The 22,149-nt window shown below is 35.7% G+C and overlaps 1 protein-coding gene across 2 annotated transcripts in view; it reads left to right on the top strand.

Annotated features, from left to right (window-relative positions):
* The window catches only part of SYT10 (synaptotagmin 10), a 63,485-nt gene that overhangs the window by 18,053 nt on the left and 23,283 nt on the right, over positions 1-22,149 (top strand). For both annotated transcript variants that reach the window (XM_007968136.3, XM_037990135.2), the window contains exon 3: positions 12,386-12,953. In XM_007968136.3, coding sequence (XP_007966327.1) covers positions 12,386-12,953 — 568 coding nt within the window. The remainder of the gene's footprint in view (positions 1-12,385; positions 12,954-22,149) is intronic.

The following is a 22,149-nucleotide window of genomic DNA, read 5'->3' as shown; positions in this document are numbered from 1 at the left end:
CCAAACGAGATGCTAAATTTTCAGAGAACAAGGGTGTATAACCTACTTTTATGCCCTCCTAATTTCCACCAATGTGTAGGTATATAAGTGTCAATTGAATGCTTTTGATTGATTGATCATCTTCCACTTATTTTGCCTTTTTAAATACATCGTCTTTAAAAGCCACACCAGCTGATGAGTGGGGAGATACACTGTGTTCATATTAGAAAGAGGTTAATGATAGTATTCTCAGAGGGATGAGTATGAGAATCAATTTTATGTGCATTTATTAATGGTGTAAAGACAAGGTGAATAGTAACTGGCAAAATAATGTATTAAGGATGAGGAATTATGTAAATTTATGACCTTTAGGACTCTAAGTACCTATTGAAAATAATTAGGAACTGTAATAGCAGAAACAATTGAACGTGAAACAAAAGCAGAAAAATGTACATGGGAAGAAATTACTGACTTATATGTGCTGATGAATTTATAATATTTATAATTAGCTATGGTTGATTAGAAGAGTAATGCTTAAAATCATCATGCATAGTATCCAAAAGAATGCTTAATGTACATTATTATAAGAAAAATGAAAAATTATTTAAAAATACATAAAATGAGATTCCATAGTTTACTGTAAGAATGGTTTTTAAAAATTGAATTTCTCTGAAAAGATAGCTAAAATTGAAATTATCTATGCTAAAACACTGTAAGGAATGAAAAATGAGATATTACAAAAAGGAGGAGTTTAAAAGATGTATGGCTAGCTAGGGTATCAAGTAGCAACACTTGCCCAGAACAATGGAAAGACTTGAGATCTGTCTCCCTGAAATAGAAGTTCATAAAACATGCTTTGTAGGAACTTGAGGTGGTTAAATAATCCCCTTCATGAAAGAAATATATTAGGTGTACACCCTTGCTTCTTTTCTGAAAAGAGATGACTCTTTGAACTAAAGCCAGAGTCACAACCTTAACAACATGATTGAAATTTGAAGTTTGTTTTCTGGCACTTATAAATATTGTCTTATACACAAACACTGATTTGGTTCTTTTTTGCTGTTGTTGTTGTTTTGATACAGAGTCTCACTTTGTTTTCCAGGAGTGCAGTGGCATGATCATAGCTCTCTGCAACCTTGAGCTCCTAGTTCAAGTGATCCTCCTGCCTCAGCCTCCCAAGTTGCCAGGACTACAGGCACACACCACCAGGCCTGGCTAATTTTTAAAAATTTTTTTGTAGAGATGAGGTCTCAAAATGTTACCTAGGCTGGTCTTGAATTCCTGGCGTCAAGTAATCCTCCCACCTCAGCTTCTTAGTCTTCTATATAATATGAATAATGCTTGGGAAGTTTGGTTTTATTAGTCACAGGAATCGTATGGTAAATTATTTTCATACAAACTCCAACATACATTTTCTTAGTTCCTAGCAAATGTTTATAATGAAATACATTAAACGATGAATAATACTTAGTCTCTGCCATGATAAAGACCACAATTTAGAAGAAAGTCTTGGAGAATCGAAGACAAATCTGAAAACAGGTAATTTCAATACACTATGTGCAGTAAGGTCAAGGAGATGTGGAGGCACAGACGAAGGGTCATCAAGACTGGTACCTGAACCCGGTTGTAGAGCTATGACTATTTTTCCCCAAAACCTAGCTGAGCTCACCAGGAGGTAAGCTCATGAGAGTCAGAAATATATTACAAAGTAAAGGAAGGCATAAAATTGCACACTGAGCATAGAAATCCAGAGCTAGAATTATGGTCAAATGACCTTCTAGGAATCAAGTAATGCTAAAAAATAAGTTCTTGGATTTATTGTTTTGACCAGTTGTTATTGAGAATTTTTTAAGGTTTAAGGCTTCAGTCTATATTTACTTCTTTTCTTGTAATATATATGTTATGTTCTCAGAACATTATCTGTAGATCAAAAGCTATGAAGAAGTATTTTCCAAGCTAATTACTTCATATACATTTATTTAAACATATGCTACATCAAAAGCAATTGCTTATCATTGTTTTATGATGTTTATATCTTATATCTTTTTTAAACATGGAGAGAAGTCAAAGTAAGTATTTTGAGAATAACTGAATTGCCTCCTTCGCACGATAGGCAGTATGTTATTCTCATAATCTGAAGGTTTTCAGTTCAGAATAAGTGAACATTTATTTCATTAAATTTATTAAAGAACCAATTGCCTGTAAATTCTTGAATAGAATAAAGGTAAACTACTGAATGGATTTTAGCCATCTCTTTAAATAATTGAGAAGAAAACTAGTTGTTTCTCTAGCTTTTATTATTATTATTCAATTGCTATTTAGTCTCATGGCTAAATTTTTCAGAGAAAATATTTTCTTTCTTCAACAATATTTATTGAACACTTATTATGTCATAGACATTTTTCTTGAAATTTGATACACATTTGGCACAAAACTGTCAAAAGTCTCCCCCCCACACATACCTTCTTATAAATTATATGAGGTTATAATAGGTTATAAGTCCTATAGAAAATTATAGCACAAAACAAAGGGATTGGAAAGTCTGAGTGGGAGGCAGTGTTGCAATTTTAAACATTGTAATCAGGATAGATCTTCCTGAGAAGGTAAATTGAGCGAAGACTCAAAGTGGTAGAGAGGTAGGCCTTGAGGAGTCTGGGAGGGCTTTTCTTTTTTTTTGAGACGGAGTCTGGCTCTGTCACCCAGGCTGGAGTGCAGTGGCCGGATCTCGGCTCACTGCAAGCTCCGCCTCCCGGGTTCACGCCATTCTCCTGCCTCAGCCTCCCGAGTAGCTGGGACTACAGGCGCCGCCACCCTCGCCCGGCTAGTTTTTTGTGCTGCAAAGACCCTGAAGCTAGAACCTGTGCTACATGTTCCCACCAAGAGAAATCTAGGAGACAAAGCAGAGGTAGAGGGGTCTACGTTATTTTTGGCTTTTACTCTGAGTAATATGGGAAGCCACTAGAGGAAGTCAAAGGAGTGGCATGACCTGTTTTTAAAATATGATTCTGCCTGCTGTATTGAAAAGAGACTTTGAGGAAGGCACAAGGATAGAAGCAGAAAGTCCGCTAAGGAGGCTCTAATCCAGGTCAGAGGTGATGATGTTTCAGACCAGAAAAGTGGTAGTTAATAATGTTCATGAGAACTGACTGGATATATTTTGAGGGTGTAAAAAACAGACTATCCTGATAGATGAGCTGGGGCATGTGAGTGAAATAAGAAGAGCAAAAATGACTTGAAGATTTTGGGCTAAGCATCAGAGAAAATCAAGTTGAGACAGATGAGACTGTGAATGGAGTGAGTTTGAGAGGCAAGAAGAGGAGATCTGGACCTGTGGCATTTAAGGATTCTATTAGAAATCTAAGTGGACAAGTTCAGTGGGCAACTAGGTAATGACTCTGGAACTCTAAAGTGAATCTGTAATATATATATAAATTTGGGATCCTGAGCATGTAGATTATGTCCTCAACCAGGAGATGATATCATCAAATAGTTGAGAGTAGATGGGAAAAAGAAGAAAAAGGATAAATTTCTGAGCGTTGAGAGATTGGGAACAGCCAGGTGGACTGAGAAGTAGAGGCTAGTAAAATAGGAGGGAAGCCGGGAGGGTGGAACCTGGAAGCCAAGTGAGGAGAGTAAGTAAGCTCCCAGGAGGGAGTAGCTGTCAGGGGAGTGTGCTAAGGCTGGGTAGAATGATTGTGAATGGACCTGTTTGAATTTAGCAATGCGAGGGCAACATTGTTCACATTTTCAAGAGCAGTTTTGGTACAGTATATGAAAAGCCGATTAGAGTAAGTTTAAATAGAATCTGGACGGTGAATATACTGTAATTAACTCTTTCAAAAAGTTTTGCTGCAAATATGTTAGAGAGAAAGAGCAGCACAGAGAAAGTGGGGTGAATAGAAAGTTCTTTTAACTTTACATCCCAATTCAGACAACCCTTCCAACTCACCAAAACCTCCAATCCATTGATTCTGTCACTATGTCATAATTCCTATATCCTTGATATTATTATTTTTTCTTCTTTACTCAGTTTCAACTCCATGGTCAATCAGAGTCACTCTTGTGTACATCCTCAATTCTCTTGTTGCTTTCTATTTTTGTATTTGCAGGGCAAAACCACAGCCCTACCTGAATTCATTGCTCTGTCACCTGTACACTTGCACATGTGCAATGTGACTGGAAAAAAATATGACTGTGAATATGACTGGAAAAAAATATAAACAACTCTCATGAATCCACTTGAAATTCATGACCACATTCCTCATTTAGCTAGCTAGTGCTAAAACAAAAATCTGTTTTCCCTCTCAATCTTTGAGAGTCACAAGACTATTGTGTTGATACATTTTCTGTTGCTCATAGCAGAATATCAGAAGCAGGATAATTTATAAAGAAAACGAATTTATTTCTTACAGTTAGAAAAGCTTTAAAGTCTGTGGTTGAGGGGCCACATCTGTCAAGGGTCCTCTTGCTGGTGATGACTCTGCAGAGTCCCAAGGTGGTGCAGAACATGTCAAGGCAAAGGGGCAGAGTATGCTAATATGCTAGTTCAGCAATCTCTTCCTCTTGTATAAAGCCAGCAGCTGCACTCCTGTGATCATCCACAAATCTATTAACTCATTAATCCATTGATTCATGAATGGATTTAATCCATTCATGAGGGCAGAGCCCATATGCCCTAGTCACATCTTACAATACAGGCTCTGCCTCTCAATACTGCCACAACAGGGATTAAGTTTCCTTGTGAGTTTTGGAAGGGACATTCAAACCACACCATTTTATACCTTCTCACCTTTTTTCAAACTTTATCACCTTCTTCCTCATTCTCAGTTTTCAGTTTTAATTAATGACCTTACTTCCCATTTTACTAAGAAAATTGAAGCAAAGGGCAGAAACCTTCCACAGGCTCCCACCACATCATCAACCCTCTTACCAGCATCTATCCCATATATTTGCCTTCCTGATTGATACTATGTTAACTATCAATGCACCTATCTATAACTAATCCCTCCACTTTCATGTTAGATCCCATTTTGCCTCCTGTCACTTCTAAGAATCCTCCTCTCTGATGTTTGCACTATTACTTCTCCCCCTCTCTTTTATTAGTACTCTCAGCACAAGAGCATACCATTATTTCTTCCATCTTAAAGGAACCTGAAAAGGTAGGAAGTATTGATCAGAGGGAAGCATGCCTGAAATTGCGGTTGTGGAAAGCTTGCAGTTGATGATGACAAACTCTGGCTATTTACATAATAGTGACTGAGGTTAAGTAGAGAACATCATTGGAAGAGAGGAGTTCATTGAACCTTGAGGCCAAAGGGTTGGAAGAAATACTTTGATTGCCAGAATTAGAGCAGAAACATTGTAAAAGAGAATGTTCATGAACCAGAAGACTAAGACAATGAAGACTTTATAGAGAGGGTTTTGGATATCAATAGATCACTAACAGTAAATGGTAATGGGAGTGTGATTTCTTGACTTGAGCTTCAGAGATGGGTGTGGTAGCTTAAAAGAGAATGGTGTGAGCCAGGCTTGGTGGCTCACACCTGTAATCCCAGTACTTTGGGAGGCTGAGGCGGGTGGATTGCGTGAGGTCAGGAGTTCGAGGCCAGTTTGGCCAACATGGTGAAACCCCGTCTCTACTAAAAATACAAAAAAATTAGCCCGGTGTGGTGGCTTTAATCCCAGCTACTTGGGAGGCTGAGCCAGGGGAATTGCTTGAACCAGGGAAGTGGAGGTTGCTGTGAACTGAAATCATGCCACTGCACTCCAGCCTGGGTGACAGAGACAACAACAAAAAAGAGAATGGTGTGAAGTGGTAATGGGGGTCAAGAAGAAACAGTTACTTCCCTGGCAAGCTGGTGGAATAAGGGCCATGGGAAATAACAGCCACCATGTGAGAGGAACGCATAGGAAATGATGTCCTTGGGGAAGAGCCAAATTTCTACCAGGTAAATAAGGTGAGAATACATTCCAAAAAGGGATTAAGAATATAGAGGTCAATGGGTTATTTTTAAAAATCCACTGTGGCATTTTATACAGTTTACTCTCCTTATGGTCTTTTGCATGGTATATGCTCAGATATTTGTGTAATGAATGAATCACCTTGTCTTTGTTTCAAGTTGAATGGAAGAAAATAGGAAACTGAGAATTAAAACTTTGTTAACCAGAAACTTGATTTAGTCTTGCTACTCAAGCTTCTTTAACTATGAAATAGGGATCTAACTGAATATATGATGAGAATTTCTGATGCAGATTTTAATATTAAAATGGAGATAAATTTCTTTTAAACATTTAATTATTAAGTAAATAGAAAGCTGCTAAAGATATTTTTACTTTTCTTCTGTAATTTCTTAAGCAATATCTAAGGTTGATTTAATAGATAGTAGAGACATTGCAAATTAGAGCAAGAGGATATAGGTTTCCCATTAGATGCTGAGATTTGAAGTCAGGTGGTCTCTTTAGCCCAGGGTAGTGGTCCAGGACATGCTTACGTAGAAATGACTTTGTATGTCCCCAGGAAGCCTAGATTTGACTTTGTCAAAACTAGAGTTCATTGTGGCATTTGCACTTCAGCTCCTTGTGTCCTGAATTATAATAGTAATAACTAATATCAATATGAAAAATGATAGCTGGGAAAGTCATATACAATATATTATTTAATCTTCTCAAAAACTGTAAAAGAACCATTTTATAAATGAGAAAAATAAAGCTCAAACAAGTTAAGTGATGTGCCAAATTTGCCCTCACTACATAGGGAAGCTGGAACCAAACTGTAGTCAGATTCTAGTCCAGCACTTTTTCCACCTCATCTCTCTGTAAAAATCTTTAAACACTTTCTTCTGATAGTTGGGAAGAATTTGCTCATATTCCAGTGAGTTTCCAGGACTCTAACCACATGTCAACCAAAGCAGCTCTGTCTGTTTACATAGTCAAATTCTAGCCTCAGATTTTATTGGAAGAAAAGGATCTATTGGTAGTAAATATTTGAAAGTGACCATATTAATATATTATATTCCAGTGCCATCAACTAATATTGATGATATCTAGCTACCCTCAGAGTTCCAGGTTAGATGGGGAAAGTTTTTCCTTCTCTGGGAGAATGCTTGGACGGTGCTAGGTTTGAAGAATAAGATGGAATTTAGGTTGGTGCAAAAGTAATTGCGGTTTTTGCCATTACTTTCAACAGCAAAAAATGCAATTACTTTTGCACCAACCTAATACTAGGTTTGAAGGATAAGAATGGGGTTAGTAACAGTCACATGACTTGCGCTGTGATTGGTTGGATATTTGTGTGAGACTGTATAGCCACTAATCACTGTCATTATAAAAGAAAAAAAAAAAAAAAAACCAGAAGAAAAAGATCTGTGTTGTCATGGCAATAGTTTAACATTGTACTCATTAAAGCTTGTCTTAACTGACTAGCTAAACTGTGACTTAGAATATGTGCTATTTACCCTATAATTAGGACACTGACTTACTAGTACAAAAATGTTACTAGCTTTTTATTCTCATAAGGGGCTTTACAGCTGCAAAAATATAATCAGAGTCATAAAGAAGAAATTACTAATTTTGGCACAGAGGATAGAAAATTGAAGTTTTATAATATCGAAAAGCACAAGGGAGTGTGAAATGATGGAATAAATCTATTTAAAAAAATAAAGAATTAACTTCTTAGGGGTTTTGCTCCCAAAAATCAAAAGCTTGTTGCATAACTGAAAGTGATTTTAGCAAGAATATTAGATTTTCTGTTCAATAAAATAGCCTAAATATTTTAAGAATAATGAATATGCAAACTAGATTATACTCGACCCTTTTAATATTTCACAGTAATATATACCACTTATATTCCTTTTTACATTCTTTTCATTTTCATAAATCTCTCTGACCTTTGCTAACCCTAATTTAAGCTCCTGATCCCTAATAGCTGGGGTAGATTCAAGGTCAAAATACATTTCATGTCATGCCTAATGCAACAGAGTGACATATATCTGAAGAAACAAATCACTTCAAGATTTAAGTTAGCAAATACTTTTTTACATGTATACTCATCTAGATACAGAAACTAAAATATTGAGTCATAAAGTCAGTGTAGTTTAAATTAGGGGCTAATTTTCTCACCTGAGATAAAGTAATTCCAGTATGTTTCTCTATATAGTAGCAGTTTTTCAATTATAGTCAAATTTTAAAACAGTCATTTTTAATATATGATATACCACAAATCACCTTACAAATTTTACTTTGTTGCTATTTCCAAAATATGTCATTTCTAATAAAATGTATCATAACTATAAACTCAATAAGAAATTTGTACACAGTGTCTGATCATTTTCATTTACAAATTAAACATTTGTGCTCCCTTCCAATTTTTGGTAACAAGTCAAATAAGTTAAAACCTCTAAAAACATATCTCAAGCTATTTTAACCAAATAAACTTTAGACTTAGTGGATTACATAATTATGTTATATGTAATATTTAAGTGGAAAACATATAAATATATATAAATTGATACTTTAATATTTTATATGGTTATTTAGTAGAATAACTGATTTTTGAAGTAATTTATTCAAATAGGATAACCATTAATATAACAGTATATATAGCATTGTGGCTAAGGGTGTGGCCTCTAGACCCAGACTGCCTCAGTGAAATTTTAATGTTAGCACCTGCCTACCAGCAAGACTTTGAATACATTACTCACATCTCTGTGCCTCAGTGTCCTCACTGGGGAACATAATAGTGAGTGCCTGATTGGGTTACATGAGGCTCAGTTGAATTGATAAAGAATTTACACCCGTACCTGCAACATCATAAGTACTAGCTTTTACTGGCAAAATCTGAAGAGCAAAGGCATCCTAACTTTTTATCGTGAAAATGTTATAGTGTATATTTCTTTATTTTTTCCCATCTTTTATTATTCCTTTTTATTTTCTTCCAAATTGTATTAGACATTTTTGTTTTATATTCTAATTCTTGGCATACTTCAGCACTAATCTGATATTGGAATATCATTTTTCTGTAGGCTTTCTCCTTTTATCCATATAATTCTCTGTGACAGCACACTAAAAGCTTCTCATTCTGGGGGTGAAGCTGAGCAGAATGTGGAGGACAAGATCTTTCAAAAACACTGCAGTTTACTTTCACCTGTGACACCCTTCCACCACTTTACTAGTATGAATCTTTAATTTGCAATGTATGTACTGAACCATAGGTCCTTTAAACAAGTGTTTGAGAGGTCTGTGAATAGTACAGTAGAAACAAGCAGAGCTACTGATACTCTCACGTCTCATTTTGGTTTGTCTTCCTTATCTGTATGAAAGGGGACCATAAAGAGAGGTTGAATTAGTTTCAATACAGCCCTAAGCATTTTCTATGGTGTTTTTTGAATTACTGCTCAACAGTTCAGTACAGTTAAAATAAATAAGCAAATTAAATGTGAGAGAATGAACTTGGCAACACCTTAGATTATAATTCTGATTTCAACAAATTCCATTGTATTAATGCACATAATATTGATGCTGCGTTGTAAACATTTAGGCCCCTAAAATTATTGAAGGACTGTAGAATGACAGAGAATCACAGAATAAACTTAAAGTTAGAAAACATTTAATGCTTCCTGCCTCAAGTGAGATGCTAGACTTGAGGCCAAATCTTACTTGAGGCAGGAATACTTTTCTACAGCATCTAACCTTTGTTCTACATTTCCAGCTTGAGGAAATTCACTACTTCACTGTGTTGGAGAGCTCTAGATCTTAAACGTTCCTTTATATTAAGCTAAAGTTTATCGTCTGTCCTTTCCATAAATTCCTAAATGCTGTCATGACAGTCCTTCGGGCATTAGAAGACAGCTAGCCTTAATCCATCTTTACTCTATTCTTCAACTGCTTCTCCTTTCTAGGTTCAAAATCCTCAGCTCCTGTCACTGCTTCTCAAATGGTATTGTGCCCAGGCATCTCACTTCTGGATGGTCACTAATTTGTAAACTTTTCTTTGAGGTCAGGAGATCAAGGCCATCCTGGCTAACATGGTGAAACCCCGTCTCTACCAAAAATACAAAAAAAAAAAAAAAAAAAAAAAAAAAAAAAAAAAATAGCCGGGTGTGGTGGCAGGTGCCTGCCAGCTACTCGGGAGGCTGAGGCAGGAGAATGGCATGAACCCGGGAGGCGGAGCTTGCAGTGAGCCAAGATGGCGCCACTGCACTCCAACCTGGGCGACAGAGCGAGACTCCGTCCCCAAAAAAAAAAGAAAAAAAAAATCAATCTTCTCGCGCCTGTAATCCCACCACTTTGGAGGCCAAGGTGGGCAGATCACTTAAGATCAGGAGTTCGAGACCAGCCTGGCCAACATGGTGAAATCCCATCTCTACTAAAAATACAAAAATGAGCCAGGTGCGGTGGTGGGAACCTCTAATCTCAGCTACCTGGGAGTCTGAGGCAGGAGAATCGCTTGAACCTGGGAGATCGAAGTTTCAGTGAGCCAAGATCGTGTCACTGCACTCCAGCCTGGGTGACAGAGTGAGAACCCATCTCAAAAAAAAAAAAAGAAATCGAGCTTCATTTGTGCATCAGTGAATCAAATATTAATCATGCAGTGTCATCCATATTACTTAGTGCTGTAACAGGTGTAGACCTGCTGCAATAGACAACAGAAGTGAACAAAGTATTTTGAAATCAGTGTTCTGAGGGTGTACTGACTGGATATTAAGTGTAAGACAGCTGGAAGGAAGAAAAAAAGCCAGCTGAAGGTGACTGGAGAAAGCAAAGTATATAGTGATAAGGATCTGGACTCCATAGCAATGGAAAAGGAGTGGAGTGAATAATTATATGAGATGTTTCAAAGGAAAAGCAACAGGATTTAGAAAACCGAGTAAATGCTATGTGTAAAGGTAGAATGATTCAAAGCATACTTCATGCTTGGAAGCATGAGTGACTGATAAAAATGTTAGTACTATTGTCAGAGATTGTGGGATAAAGAACGAATTTGCAAGCAAAAGAGAAAATGGTGAGTTTGCTTGCATTTGGGGCAAAATGCAGACATCTGTTTAGAAATCTTCCTTAGAAATTTAGAGATATGGGACTAGAGGTTTATGTAGCTGGGATTTATCTGAGAAACCATCAGATTCAAGACAATAATTATAGTCCAAGAACTGATGATTAGTCTGATGGACAGACTGATGAGAAATGTAACAAAAGACCTGGGACTAAGCTTTGAGGAGATATGGCACAGTTCATGCCAGAAAGCTTGGAGGAAGTATAAAAGAAGCAGATCTTTAATGCAAGTCACATGTAGAAGACATTAGTAAGCTTATATATTTAATATTCTGGAAATGTTGACTAGATGAGTAGTAATAGTGACTAGGAAATTCAGTCTGAGTTTTTAAAAACTTGTTTTGTTGGGCTCAAATTCTAAAATTCTACATTTGTTTTTATCCTTAGAGTTTCTGAAGACCACAGCATGTTGAAAAAAAGAAAATGTACTCATTTTTGGTGGTCACAACCATATATTCTTTTTAAAAGTAAATATTAATTTAGTAAGATTAAGAATTAGAAACAACTCATTGTAAGAAAATGTGGACTTACGTTTTTGTTTTAATACTGTAGTCACTAAAACGTGAAATTCATGAGACCCAAATATCCAGATGAAAAGAAACCAGCCATCTGAATGATTTTGTCTGTATAATGCTTACAATCTAGATAGACCCAGATGATTGGTAACATTCACAATTTTCTGTGAAATACTGAATTTTTTTGCTAATCAGGTTTTTTTAGAATTGTTTTTAATTTTGTGCTTAATTTTAATTATATGCTTATGATTAAGAGTACAAAATTCCAAAAGCATATGAAAATTAACATTTGCCAGTCACAAAAATTAACATTTGTGGCTCACATGTGTTATCCCAGCACTTTAGGAGACTGAGGTGAGAGGATTGTGTGAGTCCAGAAGTTCAAGACCAGCCTGGACAACATAGCAAGACTCTGTCTCTGCAAATAATTTAAAAATTAACTGGGCAGGTATGGTGGTGCACGCCTGTAGTCCCAGCTACTCAGGAGGTGGAGGCCAGAGGATGGCTTGAGCTCAGGAGTTTTAAGCTACAGTGAGCTGTAATAGCACTACTGTACTCCAGCTGGGTGACAGAACCTGTCTCAAAAAAACAAACACACTCACACACACACAAAGAACATTTAAGTGTTTTAGGTGTTCTGGAATTTTAGGAGACCTCTCTTTGAATATTGTACTTCTTTATTTTTCTTCAAAAGTACCTCTTTGATTATATGTTTGTGTCTATCTATGTCGATATAGATATCTTTTCACTGTTCTGGGGGTGGGGGAGAGTTTATATGCCACTGTATAACATTCTCATCGAAATGATCTCCCTCAATGATTTTGTGTATATGTGTGTGTGTTCAGCCACAATTCCTTCCGAAGACACCTGCCGAGGCAAATGCAGGTTTCCAGTGTTGATTTTAGCATGGGCACGGAACCTGTTTTACAAAGAGGAGAAACAACAACCAGCATTGGGAGGATAAAGCCAGAACTCTACAAACAGAGATCAGTTGACTCTGAGGGCAACCAAAAAGAAGATGTCAAAACCTGTGGGAAACTTAACTTTACCCTCCAGTATGATTATGAAAATGAACTTCTAGTTGTTAAAATTATCAAAGCCTTAGATCTCCCTGCTAAAGACTTCACAGGAACTTCTGACCCTTATGTGAAGATGTATCTTCTTCCAGACAGGAAAAAGAAATTTCAGACCCGCGTGCACAGAAAGACTTTAAATCCTCTATTTGATGAAACTTTTCAATTTCCTGTAGCATACGATCAACTAAGCAACCGAAAACTACATTTCAGTGTATATGATTTTGACAGATTTTCTAGACATGACATGATTGGGGAAGTGATTCTTGATAATTTGTTTGAAGTCTCTGATCTCTCCAGGGAAGCCACAGTATGGAAAGATATTCATTGTGCTACCACAGTAAGTAGTAATTCCACCAATATATTGTTTTTTATTTGACTTACAATGATATATGACTAATTATTATCCAAATTATTGGGATAAGTCTTACAGAGTTATGGAATTTATGTCTAAGATCCTGCAAAGGTAGGATTTCATTTCTACTACTAATAATTCAGTCACCTAATGCTGAATATATTGGTAACCCTAGTGATTGTGTAAATAAAAAAACAACTCTTATAAATTAACAGAACTTGTAGACTATTTCTCCTTTAAAATATTTATCTGTAATATAAATATCCTATCTATAGCACCCAGTTTCCTCATAGTTAGTATTGGTTTTCATTATTTAAGATAATTTTGTTAATTTCATTATTTTAGAAATTATTTCACTCTTTAAGGATAATGACTTCATTATTTAAGATAATTCATCAAATCAAACCTAAAATGTACTTTGATGCTATTTGAAAAGTCCTTGGTTTGATATGAAACAACCCATTACTTCACAAGCTTTCATAGAATACACACAATTACAATATATGAAATGATCAATGATCAAGAAGTAATCATTGTTTACATTAAAACTTTTTCATTACAAAATGCTTTTTCTGATTATAAAATAATACCAACTTCAGTACTGAAAATTTTAAAAACAGAGTAAAAACACATAACATAAAATTAAAATAATCTACAGTGCTACCAATTATATATAATATTTTGGCATATTGCTTTCCAACTTTTTGCTATGCGTACTTTAGAATATTAAGACCATACTAAGCTTAATTTTTTTCACACCAATTTTCTTTCATTCTATATTCGTTTTAGCGCATGATGTTGAAATACATGATCCATTTACTTAACCATTTTCTTACTGTTAGACACTTAAGTTAGGCATAAATTTTGTTATATGAAAAATTGTGTTCCTTTTTTGTAAATCTGGTTTTTTCAAAATTATTCATCCGGTATAGAATTATAGAAGTGGAATTAGAGAAGTGATCTCTTAAGTTAGATTGCTTGCTTTAGTTTATTAGCTTTTAAATGGGGACATTTAATTTTTTATCATCAGGTTGTTTTTACATATTTACCATCTTTTGTTTGAGTTGTAATACATTTTATAAGTTTAAAGCGTTGAAGTTTTGAACAGAGACAAGGGATTATTTAAAACATAAGGATACTTTTGTATTCAAAATAGGTACTTTTGTGTTTTTCCAGTTATGAATGTTTTACTAATTACAATCAGTATGTGGGATAATTATATTGTCGTTGTAAATTATGTGGATAAATTAATTTGAAATTTATGCTGCCAGTTCAATATTGTATTCCAGCATCATAACATTTTTAGTTGTTGAATTTTTGTGTCATAATCTCTATTGTGATATCTATTAGGGAACAAAGAAGGAATTTTGAAAGTGGATCATATTTCAAATGCACAGTGGGGCTCTTTTGATTTCACATTTGTGTTATTTTATTACCTATATTCCCACAGGGAAAACATGATGAATACTGATTTTTATTGTTTTTAAAAATAACACCTTCTAGAATTCTACAAATGCAGATGGCAGTTAATTGTTAGATTATTTCTCTTGATTCCTCAGTCTTATTATTACTTTGTATTTATTCAACAAATATTTACTGAGTACCTATTTATGTTTGGCATGCTCTAAGTACTAGGGTTGCAACAAACACATTTTTTTTATTAAAAAGTGAAGTATGTTCTGTACATATATTCAGGCTCAGAGGTATATAATCTGCCAATAAAATCTAAAAATTAGTATAATCGACTAGGAGATTGACAGCGAATTTTTTTTTTTTTTTTTTTTTTTTGTTAACATTCATACGTTTTCCAAACTGGTTCTACTTAGAAAAAAGTAGGATTCCTTATGGAAACTTCAGTTTCTCATTGCCAATAATATTTATTCATTGTTTGTTAATATTAATAAATTACTTAAATTTATTTTCAACTTTCCCATATGGCTTGAATGTTAGTTTTTACTTCTGTTATAAAAATTACCACAAATTTATCTTACACAAACATTTTACAATTTGGTTAGAAATCTTTTATAATTTGGTTAGAAATACAGTTTGGTTAGAAATTACCACAAATTTAGTCTTACACAAACATTTTACAGTTTAGTTAGAAACCTCACATGGGACCAGGTGCAGTGGCTCATGCCTGTAATTCCCAACACCTTGGGAGGCTGAGGTGGGTGGATCACGAGGTCAAGAGTTCAAGACCAGCCTGGCCAGCATGGTGAAACTCCATCTCTACTAAAAATACAAAAAATTAGCCAGACATGGTGTCACATGCCTGTAATCCCTGCTACTCGGGAGACTGAAACAGGAGAATTGCTTGAACCTGGGAGGCGGAGGTTACAGTGAGCCGAGATGGAGGCCACTACACTCCAGCATGGGCGACAGAGCAAGACTCTGTCTCAAAAAAAAAATAAAAATAAGAATCTGACATGGATCTTACTAACTAAAATGAATGTGGTTGGCAGAGCTGCATTCTTTTCTGGAGGCTCTTGGGGAGACCCATTTTCTTGCTTTTTCCTGATTCTAGAGGCCACAGGCATTCATTGCCTTATATTGGGCCCCAGTGGATAATCTAGGAAAATCTCCCCATCTCAAAGTCCATAATCTTAATCACATCCACAAAGCCCCTTTTGCCATTTAAGTAACATTATTCACAGATTCCAGGAATTAGGGGATGCCCATCTTTGGGGCTACCTTTATTCCACCTGCCACCTTTGCAGACATTCTCATTTCAGAATTCTGAATATAAAAAGAAGTTGGCAGAAAATAAAACATATTTTTAGATTATTCTAATAAAAGAGCATTCTCCTTTAACTAGAACATTGAACCACACATTGTTCGGAATATTGCTTCTGGATTTTTGTTTGAAAATATAGTAATGAAACCTGAATTTCTAGACTATGTGGCCAAATATTATGGTTAGGGTACTATTTAATTAAAATTTCTGTTCAGCCTTTGAAAAATCATTAAGCAATGTTACATCTTCTTATTAGTAAAAATGAAAAAAAAAATGATGTAGGTGGAAATTTCGTTAAGAAACTTTCTTTTTCTATTCACACATCATTAATTTTTAAGAATTTCATGCAGAAATTATTGAGTCTTCTAGAAAAATGGAGGATAAGAGGAAAGACATAAAAAGCAATGTAGGATATGCTCTCACTTGTTTAAGTCTTGTGGAAACCTACAAAGGCAAATCAAACTGTGCAGACACAGATATAAAAGAGTTTACGTAACACATAAAATAAATACTGGATTAAAAGACTATTGGCTGGGCACGATGGCTCATGCCTGTAATCCCAGCACTCTGGGATGCCAAGGTGGCTGGATCACCTGAGGTCAGGATTTTGAGACCAGCCTGGCTAACATGGTGAGTGAAACCCCGTCTCTACTAAAAATAAAAAATTAGCTGGGCATGGTGGCACGCAGCTGTAGTCCCAGCTATTTGGGAGGCTGAGGCAGGAGAATCATTTGAACTGGGAGGGGGAGGCTACAGTGAACCAAGATGGCACCACTGCATGCCACCCTGGGCAGCAGAGTGAATCTCTGTCTCAAACAAACAAAAAAACTATCAGATTAAAAGACAATGATGACAAATAGAAATATTCTTTTAATTCTTATAACTTTGTAATTGTAAGAACTCTTATAACTAAAGTTTTTATTTGAAATAATCATTTATGAGATTTTTAAAGAGTGCCTTTATATAATTGCAAATCTCCGATTTAATTTAAACCAAAATTTACTGGGGAAAAAAAAATACCATTTTGCTATCAGTTTGAAAAGCACTAGTTGGTGTATCTTTAGTTTTTTATGATTCTTCTTAGAATCATTAAGACTTGCTTTATTATCATATTGTTGTAAATGCCATGGCTGTCTTTTTCCTTCTTCATGCTAATTATATAATTATATCTCATAATTGTTGCAGAGAAGACTCTGTGAAAATCAGACCTAGCGGCTTTTGTGATTGTTGTTTTTAAGGGTCTTAAGTGTCGCAGTCCCACAAATTTTCATCACAGAGTCTCTATCATGTTTTTTTCCACAGGTGCAAAGCCCTGTCCAAGGCCTTATCCAAAAAAATCTTCCTAGAACAGTTCATCCCCCAAAATTTTCTGTTCTACAGCATTTGATTCAAATAACTTTAATTTGATTAAATATTTACGGAGAACTTTCTATGAATGAAGTTTACATTTAGTTCTAAAACTGAAAGAAAGACTAGTAAAATACAAGTTTTACGCAAGGACTTTAACAAAGGAGACAAACAGCAAGGAAATAGAGTATATGCCTCAGTGTAAATTATTATATAACTGTTTCCTGATAGCCTCCACAAATGTGGTCTTGTCTACACACACACTTTTTGGTACTGACTGTATCCCATATGAAAATATTTCAGATTGCCTTTCCATGATGATAGATTTCTGAAGAAAAGAGTTGGGTGATTCTCAGAGAAAAAAACAGCATGAGAAAAAGGAAATAAACGGGACTGTAACATGTTTTCAGGGGGCAGAAAAGTAAAGTGTGAATATGAAATGAAGAGACTAAAGGGAACCCAAACTAGAATGTTATATTTTATCTATAATCAAGAGGACATTTAATGTCATAGGAGTTTCTATTTATTCTGTTTTTTATTAGAAGAGTGAAATCAGTGAAGCCATTACCTCATATGGCAACCCGTGTGTACAATGGATCAGAGTGGGAGATTGTGAAATGTGGTGCTCAGTAGGAATGTAACATCACAGACTAGATGAGATGAGCAAAGCCTGATTGAGGCTGGTAGCAACGAGAATGGAAAGAAGCTAATATATGCTAATGAAAGCATTGTCTGCTGCACTTATTTAAACATTCTGCAGATGTTTGTCTTATGTCTGCCACTAGTCTCTGAGCTTCTGGAAAGCAGAAATCATCTTGTATATCTCTTGCATCCCTTACATAATATGAGCGCTTAGTGGTTAATGAATAAATGCTTTTTGAATAAATAACCTAGCAAATTTTCATATGGGATTAAGTATAGAGTTGTATAAATGCAGATCTGCCACTACCAGAGGAGAAAACAATGCAATGTTGTACCCTATTGATTACAAGTAAACAAGGATATGCTTAGGTGTACTTTGTTAATGTTAGCTACTTTTTGTAGACAAATTCTTTTTAATATTCAGGGTATGGCACCCATATATATATGAAATAAAGCAGGAACATTTTAAATTTATTAACAAAAATGTTATCAGGTTGAAACAAGAGGCACATGTTTCATATTTATGATTTCATTAATAAATTATATAAGAAGGATTAATATTTTTCAGGGAGTAGCAATTGTTTTGAAATTTGATATTGACAAAAGGAACCATAAAGGTGAATCTTTATTCTGTGCAAAAATTTTGCTTTCACTTTAGCAATCATCTTACTATATATCACAAATCTGGCAAGCCAACCACCTTTAATACTAGCATAGAAACATCTCCAGGATGGGAAATGTTATTAAAAAACAATGTGTACCCTATGCTGCTATTTCTGAAATGTAAAGGAGAAATATATATTCATATTCAGTTATATATACAAAAAAAAGTCTATGTAAAGACACACAAGAATTTAGTAATAGGAGTTAACTATTGGCAACCAGATAGAATGAATATATGGTAGTAACTGGATGAATGACTATAGAAAAAGAATTATTTGCAGCATGTTGCTTTATATACATTTTATATTTAAGCTATTATGCATAATATTATTGGAACGTTGAATTTTTTTAAAATGTCAATCACTATAAAGACTATTTTCTTTTTTTTTTTTGAGACAGAGTCTCGCTCTATCCCTCAGGCTGAAGTGCAGTGGTGTGGTCTCAGCTCACTGCAACCTCCACCTCCCCAGGTTCCAGCAACTGTCCTGCCTCAGCCTCCCAAGTAGCTGGTATTACAGGCGTGTACCACCATGCCCAGCTAGTTTTTGTATTTTCAGTAGAGACGTGGTTTTACCATGTTGGCCAGGTTGGTCTCAAACTCCTGACCTCAGGTGATCTGCCCACCTCGGCCTCCCAAAGTGCTGGGATTACAGGCGTGAGCCACCACAGCCAGCCAAGACTAATGTATTTGGAATATTTGAATGTAGTTTTCCTGTGCATACTCAAGAAGCCATTGAAAAGATAGGTAGACAAGGAAAAGATTTCCTTTTTTTTGAGCAGAACTACCTTCATTTGCATATTTATTTACTTACCTATTCAATGAAATTTTCTTTTTGCACCAACTGTTCTACACACTTTAAAATTCTTGCAAGTAAGGAAGTTGCTTGTGTATATCACATTGACCTGATTACAGGTATAAAATGTTTGAATCTAGTATATTCTAACTAAGCATCTGTCAGGTATTGTTTGAAAGAGTAGACCTTGACAGAACAAGTACAAAGGAACTGTTGTATTCATCGTATCAGCCATTCAGGGTACTGGATGCACCTGCTGAGCTTCAGTTTGAAATAACATATTTTATTACACATTACTAAAATTTTTTAATGTTTAAAATTCTTTTTAATATAGAGATGTCTTTTTAGTTCTACCCTCAATCATCCTGGATCAATCATAGGATCAGAAGAATACTATATATTTTTCGCATTTAGCTATCAATGAATTGTCTTCCAAAGTTCATTAACTATGAGTTATGTGTCAGCTAAGAACATTTTAAAGAGTGGTGAAATTCCAGTTTTATTTTAAGGAAAAGAGTATGATGGAAAGTGGGGCAGTAGGAAGCAAACCTTTCTAGTCAGGGGCTGTCTGTCTTACCAGGTCTCCTGGGGTGTAACAGACAGTATTGTAGCTATTGACCTGCAAGTTGGGACAGTGAACCCACATCTGCTCCTCTATGAACATTCCTAGTTTTCTGTTTCATCTCTGCAATAAACCTGGCCTTGGTGTGTCACAGATTACACATCTGCTTATGGGCCACTAGTAACTGATGATAGATTAACTCGAATGATGCAAGTAAATTCCATGAACCTGTATGTATGGTCTTTTATTTTGCTAGAATTGATGGGAAGCATCTATGTTAATTTAGAATTAAATTTAACTTCAGTTTAAAAATAGTAGAGTCCTTCATATACTATCATAAGACCATGGGAGTTCAGTTCCCAAAGTATGATTTTTCTTGGCCTTAACATCTGCCTAACTCAACCAGCCTACTTAAAGGAGCGTTGTCTCATGAGTAATATTAAGTAAATCATCATAATTGATTATGTTATTTTCATGTTAGATCACATCTATGCACATTTAGAGAACAAGGTTTTGTTGTCTGATCAGTGTGTTTTGACTACTTTTACTTTCATGGGAAAGATTGCAGGTAAGTGGCTATAAAATAGCCCACAACAATTATTATATTAGCCTTTTATTAGCAGTTTAAACAGCAGCTTCCTGTAACATTGATTACAGGCTTCTGTTTTACAAAACAAAAAAGTCAAAGTTAATGCAAATCTGAACTTAAATTTGTGCCACCAGTTTTAAATGTAATTCAGCAGTGATGCCATACTTTTTAGATAAATCTAGAATTGCTGGGTAAGCACTGTATGATATTTAGACACATTGGAAGGGTGTCATTCAAAAATGAGTATCAAGCAGCCACCTAAGGAATAGCTCCCAACCATATTTTAGTCATAATATTTGGGGTTGTTTGAAAAACAAGAGGACGGTTTTTGCCTAAATTCATCATATCTACATAATTTCCCATTTAAATTCCTACATGGTTGTACTGGTAAATATTATAACTACCATCGAGCTTCCCCACTATATCCTTGGGACTATCCCTTTCTCTGTGTCTGTAGTTAGAGGCAATGTAGCCTCTAAGTGCTTAATGAAGCACTGAAGTCTCTGTAACAAACCCACATTGCTTTATATTCCTGCTGTGTCACTTATCTGTGTATGGCTTGACCAAGTTACTAAATCTCTTTAAGTGTTAATTATAGTATCTGTAAAATGGGAATTATGAGAAGGCTAACCATAGTTGGTTGTTAGGACTAAGTAACATAAGTGATTAGCACCGTCGGATATTTGTAAATGTTCCATATATGACATAGGATGTATTTTATCATGGGTTTTTGATTATTGTTTAGGTAGCATCATATTAAATAGAAGTAAAGACCTTGATACTAAAACTTATAGTAATATCATGAGGGATAATTTTAGGTCTTATATTTTTCTATTCAAGTCGGAAAGTTTTGAGTTAGAGCTCCTTTACATCTTTTTAGTTACTGTGTTCTGTGATTCAGTGAGTAGACACTTTTGCTGCTTTTTATAATGTGTGATGTATATACTCATAATGCCATCTGGCCTGGACCTCATCTCCTACCTGGAGACAGTATTTCAATTATTTTTCACACATTCATTGAGTATTTTGGCATCTTCATTTCTCTCCACTTCCACTCCAGGTATCACCCTCCTGAGCAGCATATTCCACTGCCTATCCTTCCTATCCCTTCCGATTTCTGACTCTACCTATTCTTTATGAACTGGCAGATAGTTCTAACTTTCCCTACTCATTTCCACCACTCTCCTATGTGACTTCTCTGCATCAATTTCCCCTCACTCAAAGCAATATGTTTCCAGGCCCGCAAGCTTTCTTACTGACTGATACCTCTGCCTGGAATGTCCATTGTCCCTGTTTCTGCCTGGGAAGCCTCACTCATCTTTTCATTTTCAATTCAGATTCATATTCTGAGAGTCAGACTTCTCCCAAGGAAGAGGGCTCCTTGGGCTTCTTCCCAAGGGAAGAGGGCTCTCTTCCCTTTCCGTTAGGCACTTTGTTCTCTCTTTGTTCCTTCACCAGTCTGCATCTTATAAAACCTCAGAAGCTGAAGATGCTGGATATCTCCTAGGTGTGTCTTTAGGTTCAGTGTCTGCTGTTCTCCACCCTGTTTGGTGCCTCAAAAGGCTGGTTGGTTTGGTTCAGACTTTCTGTCCTGAGGCAAGAGTCTCTGCCTTCTGGCAAGAAATATTAAGGTGGAAGAATGACCTTGGGAAATATATTTCTGTCCATTGCTCTCTTCCCCTGCAAGAAAACCTCAGGCTATCTCTGCCCTTCATCTGAGGGTATGGTTTTTCTCAAAGCAGGCTTTTCTTCTGACTACTTCCTTTCTGAATCCAGGTAACTGTCCCCACTTGCTCTTTAAGTGCTAGTGGTCAAGACAACCTCTGCTGTTACCACTCCAGGGTAGCTGT

Source organism: Chlorocebus sabaeus, chromosome 11, assembly GCF_047675955.1.
Source record: "Chlorocebus sabaeus isolate Y175 chromosome 11, mChlSab1.0.hap1, whole genome shotgun sequence".
Lineage (NCBI taxonomy): Eukaryota > Metazoa > Chordata > Mammalia > Primates > Cercopithecidae > Chlorocebus > Chlorocebus sabaeus.
The sequence above is the reverse complement of the archived record's forward strand: the minus strand, read 5'-3'. Positions and strand labels throughout refer to the sequence as shown.